The sequence below is a fragment of the Vicugna pacos genome, chromosome 18, assembly GCF_048564905.1.
Source record: "Vicugna pacos chromosome 18, VicPac4, whole genome shotgun sequence".
Classification (NCBI taxonomy): Eukaryota; Metazoa; Chordata; class Mammalia; order Artiodactyla; family Camelidae; genus Vicugna; species Vicugna pacos.
The window spans coordinates 45573647-45590975 of NC_133004.1; the positions used below are offsets into that span (position 1 = coordinate 45573647).

At 57.6% G+C, this 17329-nt stretch overlaps 2 protein-coding genes across 18 annotated transcripts in view; one reads left to right on the forward strand and one right to left on the reverse strand.

Annotated features, from left to right (window-relative positions):
- Positions 1–379: 379 nt before the first annotated feature.
- On the reverse strand, positions 380–11939 carry BRAT1 (BRCA1 associated ATM activator 1). Of its 9 annotated transcripts, none has more exons than XM_072943409.1 (15): positions 11701–11808; positions 10960–11144; positions 10730–10873; positions 7753–7907; positions 6721–6868; positions 5851–6223; positions 5456–5572; positions 4331–4422; positions 3533–3651; positions 3272–3458; positions 2969–3048; positions 2196–2298; positions 1978–2076; positions 1640–1815; positions 380–1288 (listed from the first exon to the last, which is right to left on the reverse strand). In XM_072943409.1, exons 3-15 carry the CDS (start codon positions 10854–10856, stop codon positions 590–592), a joined length of 2475 nt encoding a protein of 824 aa, XP_072799510.1. In that variant the 5' UTR covers positions 10857–10873; positions 10960–11144; positions 11701–11808; the 3' UTR covers positions 380–589. The 9 variants fall into 9 exon arrangements, with proteins under 9 accessions (XP_072799510.1, XP_072799511.1, XP_072799517.1 ...); XM_072943410.1 differs by having other exon boundaries at positions 10960–11037; positions 11701–11758; XM_072943416.1 differs by lacking the exon at positions 10960–11144 and having other exon boundaries at positions 2975–3048; positions 11701–11939.
- A 2183-nt stretch (positions 11940–14122) lies between these two features.
- The window catches only part of IQCE (IQ motif containing E), a 38253-nt gene continuing 35046 nt past the window's right edge, over positions 14123–17329 (forward strand). For 3 of the 9 annotated variants that reach the window (XM_072943418.1, XM_072943422.1, XM_072943421.1), the window contains exon 1: positions 14123–14287. In XM_072943418.1, the coding sequence (XP_072799519.1) occupies positions 14126–14287 (162 nt within the window). In that variant the 5' untranslated portion in view covers positions 14123–14125. The other 6 variants (XM_072943419.1, XM_072943420.1, XM_072943424.1 and 3 more) reach the window with 5 other exon arrangements.

A 17329-nucleotide genomic window follows, 5' to 3' on the forward strand; every position in this document is an offset into this window, starting at 1 on the left:
TTGGTCCCTTGAGGACCAGCCCGCAGCCCAACTCCCCTGACAGTACCACGGCCAACTTGACCTGCCTCGTCATTTGGGACAGTGAGCTCTAAACTGCTATGAGGTTAGGGTGACCCTGGGGCTTCAGAGACTGAAAACCTGGCTTGGTTAGACCTGGAGTCACTACCATCAGGGGCCAGGGGCGAAGGCCACTCTCCAGCCTGAACTGTTTGCTCTCTGACCCTTGGGTGTCCCTGGGGCACAGTGAGGTCCAAGCAGAGCAACATCTCCCCTAGGCCCATGAAGTACGTGGCCATTGTGCAGAGGGTCCCTCCCCAAATGCCTTTCCAAACCCCAGCAGGCCTGGGACCTATCCCACGTCAGTACGCCGACTCAGTGGCACTGTCAAATGACATTTATTTTGAGTAGAAAATAAGCCACTTCAATAATACAACAAAACATGGAATTCTTTGACCTTGTGGGGTTGCCTGGTCCTGGCTTGCCTGGAGGATCCCATGTGCAGTCAGGCCAGGCTAGAGCCCTCAGGATGGCAGTGCGAGGAAGGGACACGGCGCAGCAGCAGGGTCCACGGAGGGTGCCACCAGGCTTCTCAGTAACAGTCGGCCTCATTCTCCCCCAGGACACCCACAGAGGCCAGCAGGTCCTGCAGGAGCGACTGAGGGCTCTTCTCTATGTGGTCACTGCTCTTGGCCAGCGTACCCCGAAGGCCCTCCAGGTCCATGGACCTCAGCACGGCCATGACAGCCTCAGGCTCCAGCTCCCCCAGGGGCTGACCCTGCTCGCCTGCCTGCCACCTCTGCAGGGCAGCCTCCACAGAGACCACGTCGGGGCTGGCTCCCGCCTCCTGTGGGCCACCACAGGGAGTGGCCTTGGCCCTCAGGAAAAGCAGGAGGTCACAGGACTTCTGGGCCACAGGTCGGTCACAGTCAAATAAGGCACGGAGGGCAAACTCAAAGAGCTGTACCCGGCAGAGCGCCTGCAGGACCTGGGCCAGCGTGGCAGGCGCGGCTGCCTCGGGCAGGGCCACAGCATAGGGACAGCGGGAGCCAGGATGGCCCAGCAACTGCTCCAGGAACACCAGCGCCAGCTCGAGGCCCTGGGCCCGCACCTCCCAGTCCAGGTCCCGGCTCGCCACCTGCAGCACTCTGGCCACGAACTGCTCCAGGTCCTCAGCCACGTCAGCGTGGCCGTCCTTCAGCCACTGGGTGAAGACCTGCATGACAGCCCTGCGGGGGAAGCCCTCTGAGTCCGTGGAGAGGATGTGCAGAAGCTCCGTGAACAGGCTCTCCTGGAGGACAGAGTGGGGGGGGTGGGAGGGGCCAGGGAAGGCAGAGGCCTGCTGGCATGCTGGGGCGCAGCAGGAGTGCCCTGAGAAGCCCCTGCCGGGCAGGTCTGGGGCCCAAACTGCTCTGCCTCCTTTAGGGGACATCCCCTTTGGCCCTCCGTGTGCTCATCCACCAAACCAGGGCAACCACGTCCAAGCAACAGGGTGCCAGAAGGCTGAGCCGGAGATTCAGGAGACATGCCCCACAGAGCCCTGGCCCCAGACCGCCCACGCCTGGGCGGCAGACCCACCCCTCCCTGGGCATAAGGACGGTTGCCAGGTGTGAGCTGCACAGCCAGAGGACCCGCCTCCTACCTGCTGGACCTCTGGGTGCTCTGGGCTGGTGGGGGTGGTGTACAGCCCCCAGCTGGACAGCTGCCCTGTGGCAGTCACTGCACTTGCGCGGACGTAACTCTCAGGGTCTCGCAGGAGCTGCCTGGTGAGCTCAGGCACCTCTGAAGCAAGGAGAGCATGTCTGAAGGCGGCCTGCCCTGGAAGTCCAAACAGCCACAACCAGCGGTGACCAAGGGCTGAGCCCAAGCCTCCCCTCCCTCCCCGAGGGCAGCCTGGGTGGCCCGAGTTCCCGCCTACTAGGGGACAACGGGGCACTAAGGCCAGGCCAGCCTCCCCTCCTGCCCAGCGCCCTCGCTTACCTCCCCAGTGTCTGGTCACTTGGGTCAGGAACTCGAGGCCCGAGTCCCTGGCCTCCCAGCAGGGGCTGCACAGCCGTTTCCTCAGCACAGGGAGCAGCTCTGCAGCAGGGGGAGGGTGGGGGGGTGTCAGAGCCCGTCACACCCACCCGCCCTTTGTCCAGCCCCCAACGCCTCCGCCCCACACCTCCCTCAGTTTACCCTGGAGGGGCCAGGGTTACCTCTGAGGAACAACTGGGTGTGGGGGTCCAGGTCGCAGCAGCTAGGGGCCTTGGGGGAGCCCAGGAGCCACCTGAGTGTGGCCTGGAAGGCCTTCTTCAGAACCTGGAGCGGGCAGAGCAGGGCTGCAGGGCTAGGAGGGCTGAGCTGGCCTGCTCACCCTGCCCACCTCCCCGCGCTCCTGCCCCTGCCCTGGGGGTAAAGTGGGGTGTGGGGAGAGGAATGCTGGGCTTCGTTCTGATGAGACAGAAGCCTCTAGAAGCAGCAGGACTAGGATCCAAGACCAAGAGAGAGAGGAGGAGGGTGGCTCCCGTCAGGACCTCCCACTGTCAGTGAGATGAAATTTCTGCACCAGAACACAAGAAACTGCTCAGGGCACCTTTTCCTTAAAGTCCCAGGAATCCGCCAGGCCTGTCGTCCAAACCTCCACACTGCTGTTCAGTGCACATGGTGCTAATTCTGCACCCACAGAGCACAACTCAACCGCAGTGTCATGAAAATGGATAACTCGCAGCAAACGTCAATGAGAGTTTGGACCCTAAGTGTAGGGCCCGCCTGGCTCTAGTTTCCATCTCTCATGGAGAATTCCCTGTAAGACTGGACCCCCTCCCTGCTCTCCATGGCCCAGCACCCCCTCACTCCATCTCCACCAATGCCAGGCCCAGGGCCACCAGCCTGTCCAAACTCACTTTAAGAAGCAATCCTGGCCCCAAGAGGCCTGTGGGGGTGCCCCTGCCTCCCTCCTTGCCCCCACCCTCCACCCTGAACCCTGCACCTGTACCGTGGGGCTGGAGTCAGGGCTTGTGAGGTACTCCAGGAGGACGGCAAACACCTGCGTCACCAGCTCTTGGGGGCCTGAGACAGACGTGGATGGATGAAGCACCCAACCTCCCACTCTGGGGCCTCCTCAGTCCAGGAGCATGTCAATCCAAGGAAAGCAGGGGACAGGAGCCAGTGGTCAGCTGAATGCCAGCCCCGCCCCCAAGGAGACATGAGAGGACAGCAGCCTCAGGAACGTCTCTGAGCAGCTGTAGGGCTTACCCGACTGAGCTGTACAAGAGAAGGCAGCCTCACTTACCCGTCCCCTGAGACAGCGTCCCCAGGAAATCCAGGGCCGCTCGCTGGACCCGGACACAGCCCGCCAGGACCGCACACAGGTGGCCCCCCACGTCACTGGTGGGGGCTGCTGAGCCATTGCAGAAGCGCAGTATTGCCACCGCAGCCCGAAGCAGGGGCGCCTGGGGCCAGGGCGAGGGGCGCTGGGGCTGGGAGGGGAGGGAGAGTCAGTGCGGCCGCAAGTCCCACTGCCGGGGTGGACGCAGGCCAGGGCCACACCCACCAGCAGTTGCAGCAGCTCCAGGTGGGCCAGGGCCTGGCACAGGAGACCCACACAAGCCGACTTGGAGGAGAGAAACGTGTCCACTGTCATCGAGTCGCCTGTGGCCCCTTCTGGAAAACCTGGAGGCCGACCAGAAACAGCTCCTGGTTAGTGGGCACCTCCTGTGTGGCTGCTGCAGGCCTAACCACCGGCCACTGATCCACACCAGAGATTGGGACCAGGACCAGAGATTCCGAGCAGGTGGCTCGTCCAGGATGACGTCCAGCTGGCTGGAGCTGCAGTCTGAACCTGTCTGCAAGGCTCGTGAACGGAGTCCTGTCCTTTGTGTTCCCAGGCCAGCTCCCACTGGCTAGGAGGCCTGCCTCCATGCTCACACGGGGCCACCAGGCACAGCCGGGTCCCTTCTCTACTCCTCCACCCTCGTGAAGCGAGACAAGGCACAAGAGAGGACACCCAGCCCCCTGCACAGAACCCAGACAGTCTGGGAGGACGAGTGGCAGGCCCATGAGCCCGTTCTGGGTTGAGAACCACCACCGACTGCCAGGGCCTGGGGTAGGGGACAAAGGTTGACCTCTCTGGGAGCCACCTCAGATGATGCCCCAGTAACTCCAGGCCATGAAGACATGAGCGGCATTCACACCTGGAACGACAGCCTACACCTCCGCCACCTTCATTCTTACGTGAGGCGGCGAGCCAGGTACCCCACTGCCCATCAGCCTGCCCCGGCCCCACGGACGTGCTCAGGACTCCAGGGTCCTGCCCTCCTGTGCCTGCCCACCCTTCCCCCAAGCAGCCTACCTGGAGGTCCAGGGGACTGAGCAGCAGCTTTCAGGACACAGGCCAGGGGCTGGAGGAGGACACCAAAGGCCTGGGTCTTCAGTGCCTGTGGACTGGCAACAGAGGACATGGTGAGTGCTGCCCCCACCTGCAGGTGACCTGGCTGCCCTCCTAACAGCCCCAGCAGGTCTGGGGCAAAGGGGCTGGGGCTGGGGCTCTGGACACTCCCCTGAGAAACAGTTTCCTTGTAAGCACCTTGACCAGCACTCACATCACTGGCACAGGGACTCCACAGGAGCTGCTAGAAAGCACGGCCCAGGTCCCAGGAGGAGCCCCGGTAAGGCCCGGCCACACCCACTCCAATGGGCAGCGCCTGCCCTGGCCAAGGGGTCGGGCTGCCCCACCTCCCGGGAGTACCCCCAGGGCTGATATCCCTTCCTAGACTCTGGAACACGCTCTCGCCGCCGTGCTTGGGCCTGGGGTGGCTGGGAGGCTAAGCTGGCCCAGAACTCTCCTCCCAAGTCGGCTGCCCAACCCTTCCCTTCCCCTTCGGACCACTCCCTCTCACTGAACATCAGGAGACCCTGGAGCCCAGATCCGGGCTTGCCCCACACCCGCAGCACGCCAGCGAGCGGGTCCCGTGGCCACGCCACCTGGCCCGGGCCGACAGGACCGGCTGTCCTCTACACGGAGCCCTGGAATGACTCCCTCTCCCTTCTCACCCCTCTGGACCCCGCACCCTCTTCCAGGAAGGGCACACACACCCTGCCCTCTGGGAAGCTGTCCCACCACTCCTGCCTGCTGGGCCCCCCTCCGCTGTCCCACAGCCCTGGGAGGCCCAGGATCCACAAGCTGAGGCCACCAGGGAGGGGTCAGAAGACAGCTAAGCAGATCCTGGGTACGAACCCAGCCCTACACTGAGCAGGGCTGCTCCAAGAGTCCCTTCTATCTCTGCGGAGCCAATGAAAAAGTTATTCTGCCACTAAGAGTACAGAAGACACAATGTGTGCCAGTGCCTTGGTGACCATCCACGCACTGCCTGGCCATGCCCTGGACAGCCGCCTGACTGAGCCCTGGTTCCAGGAGCTCCCCTGAAGTTCTCTGACCTCTCTGCCTGCCTCACGGAAGGTGAACCCCAATCCTTACCAGTCCTGCAGTTTCAGGATCCCTAAAGCCAGAGGCCCTGCTTGTATGGGGCTCAGATGGCTCAGAGTCTGTGCCAAAGTCTCCCACAGGCCACAGTCAGAACTCCCCACAGGAGAACTGCAGGAGAGGACCCAGGAAGAAAATGTTATTCCTCCATCCAGCCCGCCAAAGCCCACCGGTGCCCAGCGGGACTGCTGTGGCCCGGCGTGCTTGGCTGAGACGGGAGGCCCACCCCAGCTGTGCAGGCTTTGAAATCCTCTGGCATTCCCTCTACTCAAGGCAGCGTTCTTGGGGAGCTGATGAGACATGGCCCCAGGTGTAAAACTTCCCGAGGAAAACAAGCCCCCCCAGTCCTGCCCGCACCCCCCCCCAAAGCTGCACCCCGGGGGCCTGACCGGGCCACACTGAGGAGGAGATCCATGAGCGAGTGTGAGGCTGGGATGGGGTCTTTCTCGAGCAGACAGGCCACGAGGGGGCTCAGCCGCACCCAGAGGCCCTGTGTCCATGGGCCGTGGCAGTGCCCAAACGTGGTGGTCAGGACGTTCAGGGCCTGCGTGACCTGCGGGGTGGCTGTGGAGTGCAGGGAGTCTTCGACGTGACACACAATCTTCTGGGCACACGCTGGCCAGTCACACCCCTGGGGGCTGGGATGTCCCTCGGCTGGGCTTTGCATCGCCAAGGCAAGGATGTGCACCAGGAGCTGTCCAGCTGCTGAGGCCACAAACAGGCTGGAATCTCCCTGCAGGGAGAAGATGGTGTCAACAGCACCTGGGGGAGGGGACAAGGGGCAGGGAAAGAAACAAGGTTCAGCTGGAAGTGAGTCCACAGTGGACAGCAGGGACGCTGAAACCACTGAGCGGCTTTAAGCACTGGATTTCAGAACCTCACGGCCAGAGCTCAAATGCCACGCACCACGGAGGCTCCGAGAGAGGCCCAGCCTCCCCTCTGCTCAGAGGCAAAGGAACCAGAACGGAGGGTTCATGTGCGAGGGGCTTTAGAAGTCTGGCCACTTTTGATTCTTTCCAGTCAGTTCCAAAGCCACCCCAGCTGCTGGGTCCGACCAATGAGCCACAGGGCACCACACACCCTTGAGGGGCCTCCAACCCCTGGTTACCCTGAGTGTTCCCCACAACGGCCCTGTGATACCACAGCCATTTTCACGTTTAGAGCACGAGGCCCAGAAAGGTGCAGCGATTTCCCTGAAGTCACACAGCATCAGGCAGAGTGAGGACAGAGGCTGAAGGAGGGGCAGATGGGGCACTCACCACAGTCAGCAAGGAAGAGCAGGGCACTGGGGTGCTGGGCCAGGGAGCGCAGGCCCTGCAGCCACCCACTGCGCACTGTGGGGGCGGTCCAGGCGGCCCCTCCGAGGGGCCCCGCCTCCCCGAAGAGCATGGGCAGCAACTCCCCCTGCTGGGAAACAGAGGAGGAAGGGGTAACCTGGGGAAGTTCCGCAGATCAGAGATGGCTTTTCTGTTGTTCAGAGCTGGTTCAGAGCACTTCTCTGGGGGACCTTTCTCGTGAGCTGCCCACACAAAGTGCCTGTGGGCAGCTGTGCTTCTGGGAGGTGTCAGGTGGCCACCAGAACCAACTGATGGGAAAAGAGCTTCTGGAGAATTGGGTTTTACAGAAAGGCTCACCAACTGTCACAGTTCACTTCAAAAACCCCTCCTCCAAATGGTCCACCAACTACGGTGCCAAAGGCCCCCCTCTCACCAGGACATCCTGTGCTCAAGGACCCCCAAAGGTCCCCACAGCCTACTGGGCTCTTCACTTGGGAAGTGGGGTCTTCCAGGGCCCCTGCCCTCCTCCAGGTGTCCCCCACCCCAGATTCCCCAACATGCCCCATGTATCAGGCTTGCCCTGCACTTACCACTGCTCAAACCCCTTACGACCCAGCTATGAGCCCACCGCCCCCATGAAGCTGACCCCTAGCTGGCAGTGACTAACTCTTCAGTCAACCCCCCCTGGCTTATGGACATCCATGGTACAGTCATGCACTGTCCTCATTTCCCGTCATGTGCCCAAGATTCTTGTTCACCACAGAGGTCTCAAAACAGTGAGTAGCAAACCCGGGGGCTGCCAGATCCCCCGGGAGTCTGTGAAGGGGCAGGAGGCCAAGCCAGCACCACGGATGCAGGATGGGAGGGCACCCTGCCACTGCCCCGCAGAGCCTGAACCTGCAGGTGTCCCTCGTCCCCGCACACAGGGGGCCAACCGCCAGACTGAAGGGCAGCCTGCAGCCTGTCAAGCCTCTAAAGCCACAGCAGGCCTTGAGAGGGACGACTCAGGCTCACCTGAAGATACTGGAAGCAGTCTTCCTGGGCTGCAAACAGCCCTGCGAGGCGGAGTGAGAAGGAGAGGACTCTGGGATGCGGGTCGTGGGCTTTCAGCACGCGGAACAGCAGCTCCACCAGGCAAGGGTTCTCCTGCAGCAACAGGAGACTGGGCCCTGGAGGCAGGCGCAGCCAGGCAGCGTGTCACCGGGGCGCAGTGCCTGCCTCCCTGGGGGACCATTCTCCTGTCACCTCCCAGACACCCTTTCTCTCAGGTTCAACTGAGCAGTCCAACTGGGAGAAAATGTTTGCAAAACTGCAACAAAGGACGGTGACTTTAATTCAACGAGGGGACAAACTCGCAAGCCGACACCTCAACGACAAGCAAGGGACGTGGACAGGAAATACAAATGACCAGAAACCTGCGAAGACGCTCTGCCTTGCACATCATGTAAAAGAGACGCAAATTAAAGCAGAAGGCAGGCTTCACCTCTCCGATGGACGCCTCTCTCTTACACTGAGCTCCAAAGCAACGGGCACAGCAAGCAGGCCCTGATTCCAGACCCGGCACCTGACACGTCCGCGCGCAACCACAGACGGGCCGGCGGGAGCCGGCGACCCGGGGCAGGGCTCCGAGCGCTTCCACAGAGAGGCCCTTAGAAAGGACTATGGCTCAGTAAGAAGGAAAAAGAACAGTGAAAAAGAAAAAAGCAAGGAGCAAAGAAACCAGTAAACATGTGGGCAAATCTAAAAAAGCACTGACTTTAAAAATTAAAAATAAGTAACTCTGAAGAAGCTTAGAACAAGACAGAATCAAAATAAAGACAACGAGCCATGGAAGACTGTCTGGACTGGAGTTACAGTGCTCGGGACCCTTGTGTTGTTGGAACAGAGGATAGAGATTCTAACTAACTTTCGACTTTTTAAATACAGTTTGTGTGTAAGAGTAACCACTAAAGAACTTAAGTGGAATGCATAACTTTAAAACCAGAGGAAGAAAGACTGAAACAACAAAAGTTTTATTGATCCAATGGAGGGCAGAAAAGGAGGTAAAAGGAGCAACAATAATGAACGGGAAAGGTTTTAAAAATACAAAAGAAGCTGCTCTCACTTTTTGAGATAGTCCACATTCTGCCTATGGAATGTGTATCTCTCTAAATAAATTTGCTATCACTTAAAAAAAAAAGAATATCATGAAAACAGGTTCAAACATACCAGTAAGTTCAACAAATGAAACAGATCAAGTTGTCTGTTACAATAAAGAGCTGCTCAGATTACATTAAAAACCAAAGGCTGGCAACATAAGGCTGATAAGAAACAATGAAGCTTGACAACACAGAAAGCCAGAGTAAAGGGTGAAAAGATACAGCTGGGAACAGCAAGAAGAATGTCAGACAAAACTGACTTTTAAACAGAAACACTATCAGAGCTTTAGGAAGAAAGTCGCTGCTCACAGAAACAAACCCCAGAGAAATAACAGTCTAAGCCTACACATACCCAACCTAACTTCAAAATATATAAAGGGGGGGAAAGAATTTCAAAGAAAAATTGTTGAGTTTGCAATCTTAGTATAAGATTTCCACACACCTCCCAAATACAATGAAGCAAACAAATTAGCAAGAACATTGCAGGCTTTAACAACGGGAACAAGGATGGAGACGACGTTCTCATCACGCAGAACACTGAGGGGAACGGATACAGGAAAAGAGACCACTGTGAATGGGTACCAGGTTTCTCCCAAGGGGGACGACAATGTTACAAAATTGGTTTGTGGGATGGTGGTGGATCCAGAGTGAATTTACTAAAAACAGCTGAGTTACACATTTTAAACGGATCAGTTCTACGGTACATAAATCGTTCCTCAGAGAAAGCTGTTTAAAAATAATTTTTAAAATGTGGCTAACTGGCCACAACTGAAGACTAAATACCAAAAAGCAATATCCTATGGCGAAATCTACAAAACATGTGAAACATGGTCTGCGCACCATGCCACAAGAAGAGCTTCAACAGATACAAAAGAATCAAAATACAGATTTTTTTAACTCTAATGAAATAAATTAGAAATCAATAGTGACCTCCATATCATAAATCTAAAAGATGTTCTCTTAAGCAATTTGTGGGTGAAGAGATATCACAGTGAAAAGCATGAAATATATTTGAAAGTAAATTACAACAAAAGCATTGCACAGTAAGACTTGCAGGGTGCAGCTAAAGTGATACTTTCAGAGAAATGTGTAGCCTCAAATGCGTCTATTAGAAAACACGACAGACTCTGCTATTCAACTAAAACGGGAGTAAAGAACTGGGTAAACCAAAGCCAAAAGCAGCAGAAGTTAACGACATGTAATCTATCCTACGGCAATCATCAGCCGAGAGAACACTACATGAGCAAATATATAAGGAAAGCCATGCCGTCCCACTAGAAACGTAAACGTCAACAGCAGTGGAGTGATTATAAAATTTAGATCCATTCACAGAGCGAATGACATAGTCAATAAAGCCAATGTGTCCGCGGGGAAAATACCCACACGACGGTAAGAAAAAGCAAGACAGCAAGGTGTACTTACGGTGCAACCTCATTTTTACAAGAAAAATATCTCTCTATGATGTGCTAAGAAAAAATGCTGGAAGGAAATAAAAGATGTTTGGGGTGGTTTAATTTTCATCTTTACTCCTCTGTGCTGTCCAAACTTTACTTCAAGAATACATACTACTTACGTAATCAGAAAGAAAAACTGATTTCTTAAAACAAACAAAAAGTGCAATGCAAACAACAAAATATGCTTGTCCATGCCCTTGGCAGCCGCATAGCGTGACCAGAGAAACAGGAGGCCTACAGCCCAAGCCCCATCAGGCTCAGTTTGCCATGTCCCCAAAGCCAGGGGGAATCTTGAAGATACGAAGGAAAGACACCAGATGGACGGCCCTTCCCCAGGACAGGGCAGCCCTGCACTGTCTGGCCTCTGTGGAAAGTCAACAGTGACACCCTCACCCATACCTGCTTCAGTTACTGTTTTAAACCAGTCCAGCAGCTTCTCCAAACAAGTGTCATCTGCCACGGGCTGCCTGGGGTCTACCAGGACAGCACAGAGAGCCGGGAGGAGGCGGGAGCACTCTGGGTCCATGATGAGGCTGGGGGTTTCTGCAAAGGAAATGTCAGGGCCAGAACTGACAGGCCCTAGTCACCGGCGGCAGCCCCCATGCCTGCCTGGGCCCCAGAACTTTCACCTCAGGCCAGATGACTGAGATTCTCAGACAGAAACTCCAAGCTGCTGGGATGGATGTAAAGCCTCAGCTTAGGTGGGACTGGAGGTTGTCAAAAACAAGCAAGAGCCCTCAGTGAGGGTGCCGGAGATGGGAGCCTGGAGTAAACCGTGAGGTCTCAGGAGCTCCAAGCCGGCCAGCCTTGGACTCTGGAGGGAGGACAGCATGAAGCTGGCCTGGGTAGGCTGCAGGTGGGCCAGAGGGAGCGGTGCGTGCACGCTCTGGGGCCGGCCACGTGTAGAGGGGCAGACGTCTCAGTCCAGACCGGAAGTGTCTGTCTGTCGTCCGCCCCCTCCCCCACGCAAGGGTCGGTGTGAAACCCTGCCGCCAGCAGTCTGCGCGGAGAAGGCTCTCTGCCCACTCACTGCCGGTGCCTCCCGGCCGGCAAGTCACTTGTGTCCGGCCTGGGAGGGGACCCGGGAGCCCGTCTGTCCTGTGGTCAGAGGGGCTCTCGCGAGAGTGGGGCTGGCCAGGGAGTCTGTGTGCCGGAGTCAGGAGCAGGCCTGCCCGGGCTGGGGCGTCCGTCTGTCCATCTCCGGCCAGGCTGAGCCCTTGCGGAGGAGGGCGCCCTCCCTGCGGACCGCCCCCCACCAGGTCGCGCCCAGGCCGCGCACGCGGGGTCCTCGTGCTCCCCGGCCCTGACCCCGACCCCCAACCCCGGCCTGGCCACAGAGACCACAACCCCTCCCCCCGCGCGCGCCTCACCCGCCTCGCGTTCGTCAGCCGCCGCACGCCCCGCCCCGGGCCGCGCCACCTGCCGAGCCTGACGGGGCGAGGACGGACACGGCGGGCGGGGGAACGGCGAACGCGCCCCTAGAGGCCAGTCTGGGAGCCCAGAGGGCCCAGGCGCGGGGAACGAGCTCAGGCTGAGGGGGACAGACCAGCGCCAAGCCCGTCGCCCGGACCCATCACCCCCACCGGGACGCTCATGGTACGTGCTTGGGCGTCCGGCAGGCTTTGCGGCCCAAGGCGGGGCTTCCGGTGGAAGGCGTGGCCGTGCGCGAAGGGGCGTAGCCAGCTCGCCAAGGCTACTAGAGCCAGCGAAGGAAAGTTCCTGCGGGGTGGAACACGTGTTCTGTCTGAACAGGTCTTCCTCGGCTTACCGTGGGGTCTCATCCCATTTAATGCACCTAACCCACTGAACATCATAGCTTAGCTTAGTCTACCTTATACTTGCTCAGAACAATTACATTAGCCCTCAGCTGGGCAAAATCATCTGACTCAAAGCCTGCTTTACAATAAAATGTTCAATATGTCGTGTAACTGGTGGACTACTGTACTGAAAGGGAAAAGCGGAATGGCTGTGAGTGTACAGTTGTTTCCCCTCATGACGGCACGGCGGACTGGGATCTGCGGCTCCCCGCCACTGCCCACCGTCACGCCGCTGCTAGCATCACGAGGGAGTAACCTACCACGCACTGCCAGCCTGGGAAAAAAACCAAACTTCAAAATTCCAAGTACACTTTCTACTGAATGTGTATTACTCTTGCACCATCGTAAAGTCAAAAAATTGTAAGTGGACCATGGACATTCAGAAACCGAAACTATGTGTAATTAAAGAAGAGAAAGTAAGTGAAACAACAGAAGCAGGAGAGGTAGGGACTTTGAGGAGCCCCCGGGAGTGGGAGAGGAGCAAGAGGTACTTCTAAACAGGCAGTTCCGGTGGTGAAAGCACTCCTGTGCCACGTGGACAAGACCTGGGGAAGTGAATGGGATTTGTTAAGCAGGTGAGAGGCGGATAACACTCATCTCTTAGAAACAATTCTGGTGGGAGCTCAAAGGAGGGCACGGGAGTCCTTTTCTCTTAGGGTGCATCACAGAAGATGAAAAATGAGGAACCAGAACTTGGGGGTCAGACTCTACCTGACCCGGCTCAGGAGACACGGCTTCTCAGAGCAGAGGAGCGCCAGTGAGCGAAGTGGATAATTTCAGAACAAATAAAATTTTACTGTTTTAAATACCATTCAGGTAATTGGACCGGTGGCAAAGCGTCACCCGGCAGCTTCTGTTTTCTGAGGTGCTATCATGTGCCAGGCACCATGCTGAATTTCATCTCTGTTATCTCCTCCAGTGCCAACAAAAGCCCTGAAAACTGTCTCCACTTTGCAGACAAGGTGACGACGGTGAGGCTAAGCCTGGGCTGCTGACCACTCACCAGCTCAGTCTTCCCTGCTTGCAGGGAGACAGCCTTGGGCTACAATCTGGTTCACCCCCTTTGTTGTACAGATGAGGAAACTGAGGAAAAGAGGGACATGGAAGGTAATCGTAGTGCTAAAAGTAGCACAGTAATAACCTCCCAGGCGTTCCTCCCTCTACACCTTGCTACCCCACGTACAGACTCATTCACCAAGTAACAGTATGCACACTGTCACGCTGCGCTCACTCTGGACCGGGCAACCGCACTAAGCACTTCAGAGATATCAACTCGCTTGCGCCCCACAACAACCCTTTTCTCCATTTTATATCTGAGGACACAGGCACAGAGAAGTTATATGACTTGCCAGGTGCCAAATACCTATTGACTGAGCACTTGCTATGTGTCAGACCTTGTTCCAAGGGACGGAGATACAGCCGAGAACGAAACAAAACCCTGACCCAGAGAGCTTCCATTCTAGTCGTGGGATGTTCTTGTAGATAATAAAGGTCAGGGGCGGGAAAAATAAAGCAGGGTAAGAGGACAGAGTCGATGCCCTTGGAGGCCATTCTGAAGACAAAGGGCAGATTATGCTTGCTAATAACTTAAGTGAACTTTGCAGCTTAACGTTCCTAAAGATGGTCATGATGCACACTGAGTGCAGTGAAAGCAAACAATTATTTTTTATTGTCCTGTGGCTATATCAGAACCCTTGGGCCTAAGATGGTTTTCTGAACGCCAGGCATTCAGAGCTCGTAGCCTGTGCACACTGCACAAGCCCCTTGTCCCTTTCAATGTTAGCCTAATAAATACTTGTTTTTAGTGTCCGACTCCGGTGACACACGGCCTCGCAGGGCAGCGCTGGAGCCGGCGGCGCCGCGCCAGCCCCGCCCCGCTCTCCGCGCGCGCGGTCTGTCGGCCCGCGGGGGTCGCGTCGCACGCGCACGGTCGGCCCGACGCGGCCACATCCGGGACTCGGCGGCCGGCGCGGTTGCCATGGCAGCGGGGGCGCGGCGGGCGCGCGGGCTGGCCCGGAGGCTGCGGCAGGCGGGCGGCCGGCGGAGCCCGGGAAACGGACGGCCGCGCCGCAGCGGCCGGGGGCGATCGGGCAGCGCCGCCGCCATGTCGCTGGGCACCGGGGAGCCGGCCTCGGAGACGGTAAGCGCGGCGGGCGGGCGGGCCCCTCGCTGCCTCCCCTCGCCGGGTGACAGCTGCCATTATTGTTACCGCACAAGAGCGGACCTCCGGCCCCCGCCCGCGTGCGGCTGGTCCGGCGCCGCCGCCCCTCGCCCAGCCTCCAGCCGCCTCTAGTCCCCGCTCGCCCTGGCACTGGCCGCCACTTCCAGGAAGCCCTCCCGGACGCTGCGCCCTCGCCGCTCGGCGCCTGCGAGGCCGGGCCTGTGCCGAGCCTGCGATCGCGGCCCGCGGGGTGACGGAGCTCACTGTGTAAGTGCCCGCCCCACCCCCCGTGCCTCCAGGGCAGGGGACGTCGGACGGGGCGACCGGCCCGAGCCGTGCCGGGTGTGAGGGAGGAAGCCCCAGGCTCCGGGAGCAGGGCCCTGACCAGCACTGATCAGAGAAGTCCTTCCGGAGGAGGTGCCCCCCAGGCTTACATCCCCCGGGTCCGGGCAAGCCGGCTCTCAGCTCTTCCTTTATCAAGTGTTTCTGGCGCGCAAACCATCTGCTGGAGCTATCACTGGATGAGTATACTACATTCCACTGGCGGGGGGCGGGGTTGAGGGGGAAAGTACGACAAAAAGCAGATCATGTAGATCAAGTGGGAAAGTGGAGAGTGCCCTGGAGAAAATAAAGCAGGCATGTAACCGGGGTGGGTCGGGGAGGCTGCTCCAGATTGGGTGCTGGGGACAGCCACTCTGACCCTGAATGTCACTGATGAGAAGGAGGCAGTCTTCCCATCTGAGAAGATCTCAGAGCAGCGGGACCAGCAAGTGCAAAGGTCCTGAGGTGGAAAAGTGAAGTGGTTCCAAGGCCTGAAAGAACGCTTGTTGAGATCTCGTTGTGGGGACAGTACGTGAGTGGAAGGGAGGCATGGGCCTGACTGTGAGAGCTGCAGGCCACGCTTGGAGTTTGAATTTATTCTGGCCACAGTGGGAAGCTTTTGGAGGGCTCCAGACAGAGGGAACTGGCTCGCTTTGCTTCCTTCTCCGGGAGATGGCAGTACCCAGCAGGGCTGCGCAAAGCTCACCCCTAGTAGAGGCTCAGTGCTGCTGGCCACCCAGAGCTGCTGACTCTGCCTACTTGTCCCTCAGGGCGCCAAGTCCTGCCTCATCTAGAAGGCCCGCCTGTCTGCGCTGGCCTCAGTTACTGCTCCTTCATCTTTGAAAAGTAACCTCTCACGTAGTGATTGTGAAAGTTACTCATGCCCGTTAGAGAAGATTTGGAAAATCAGTTACCCACCATCTAACTCCCTACAGAAAACCACAGTTACTGTTCGGTGCATTTCCTTCCAGTCTTTTTTCAATACCTCCTTCTTTTTCCCACGTGCTTTTCAATAACTGAGATCGTATTTATATTGTTTAGTGACCTTTGCCGTTTAATTCATTGTTGGCATCCTCCCATACCCATGTATTTTCAAAAACATGATTTTTAAAACTCTAAGCTCTGGATACTCCTCTTTTTTCTGTCCACTTCCCTGCTTTTACTCTTTTGTTTTCCAGGTTGTGCTGGAAGTAATGCTGCTGTCAATATGCAATGTAAGCTCTAGTTAAATGTGCTAGGCTCTGAGGACGCAAGGAAAAGCTGAGCACCCGTGCCATGGTCTCGAGTTCAGTCTTGTGGAAGAGACTGGTGCAGGGCTCTCTGGGCATTTAGGAGACTCGCAGCCCTTGGCCCAGGCTAACTGGTGGTTTCTCTGCTAAGTTCAGAGCTGTTCTAAAGCAGGCAGGAACCGCCTGAGGGCAGGCACTGTCCAGTCTGTCCAGTCCCACAAGTCCCTTGGCACAGAGTCACCTCTGGGCTTGCTCGTGAACTTCATGGAGCACTTTCCGTGGTGCCGGGGAGCCCGCTATGCCATGGCTGTAAGCTGGCCTTACTGGCCCACAGGCGTTACGTGGAGCCTGGGCACTGTCACCAGTATTTGTGAGCCAGCACTTACGACAGGGCTCACAGTTTCTAGAGCAATATAATATAATATAATAAAAGCTTCTAGGGTTCTGTGTCACCTGCTCTGCTGCTCAGGTCCCCCTCTGGACCTCCTGCTTATAGCCACCGTGCCCTCCTGCCTCCTGAGTCCTCCTCCAGCCTCACAATGACACTGCTCTAAAGCCTTTGTGCGCCAAGCCCATCGTCTGAGGCTTCAGAAGTGGCTTCCGTTGCCTGCCCTTCCCCCACGTAGTCATCACGCTTGCCCGTTTCTCTGTGTGTCTCGGCTGTTTGTTGACTGGACATTTAGGTCGTACGTTACAGCAGCGCCTCCCTGGGGAGTTGGTGTGGTTTGCTGGGGGGTTCGTTCACTTGGTGAGTGACATGGCTGAGCTAACCCTGTGAAGTCGATTTCCCTGCATCGTGTGTTGGTGTGGCCTCTGATTCCCCACTCAGATTTTTTCTTTAAATCTTTTAGCCCGACTACTTAGGGGTTACTCTTGGGTTAGCAGAAGCCACTTTTTGGCCAGAGGTGGTGTTTCGGCCCCTGGGCCAGTCAGACTTTTGCCCTGAACCACTGTGTGCATGTGTGTGCGTCTGTGTTGTGGAGGACACTATCATGGTTCAGGGGTTACCTTTTTGCCCCGTGCAACCAGGGACTAGTGCATGGTTTCCCCCTCGCATCTCTCCCGAGAGCGCAGCCTTGGACCTGAGCGGCGTCCTCCGGACCTCCTGGGATGTGTGTCGCCGTGCTTGTAAGCCTGGCTTCCTGGGACCTGCTCTTGGGTCGGGGTGGCTTGTCATTCAGCCAGGGTCTGGGCAGCCCCAGCGCCACAGGGCTCGTGCCCTCCGGTTGATCTGGGTGCAGCGTGGGGGCTGTTTCTGAGTCTGCCCAAGCCCGTTCCAAGTGGGGGCACCCCAGTGCCCGCAGGCACCTCCCTGATAGGCAGGGCCCACCGCGACCTTGGGAAGGCGCCTCTGCTCTTTCGGCTCTTAAGCTCTTGGTAGCTCTGCCGGTGGGCGTTCCTGCTGCTGTGGTCATGGAGCGGGGTCGGGGGCGCGTGATGGCTGCTCACGGTGTCTGCGACCTGGCAGTGG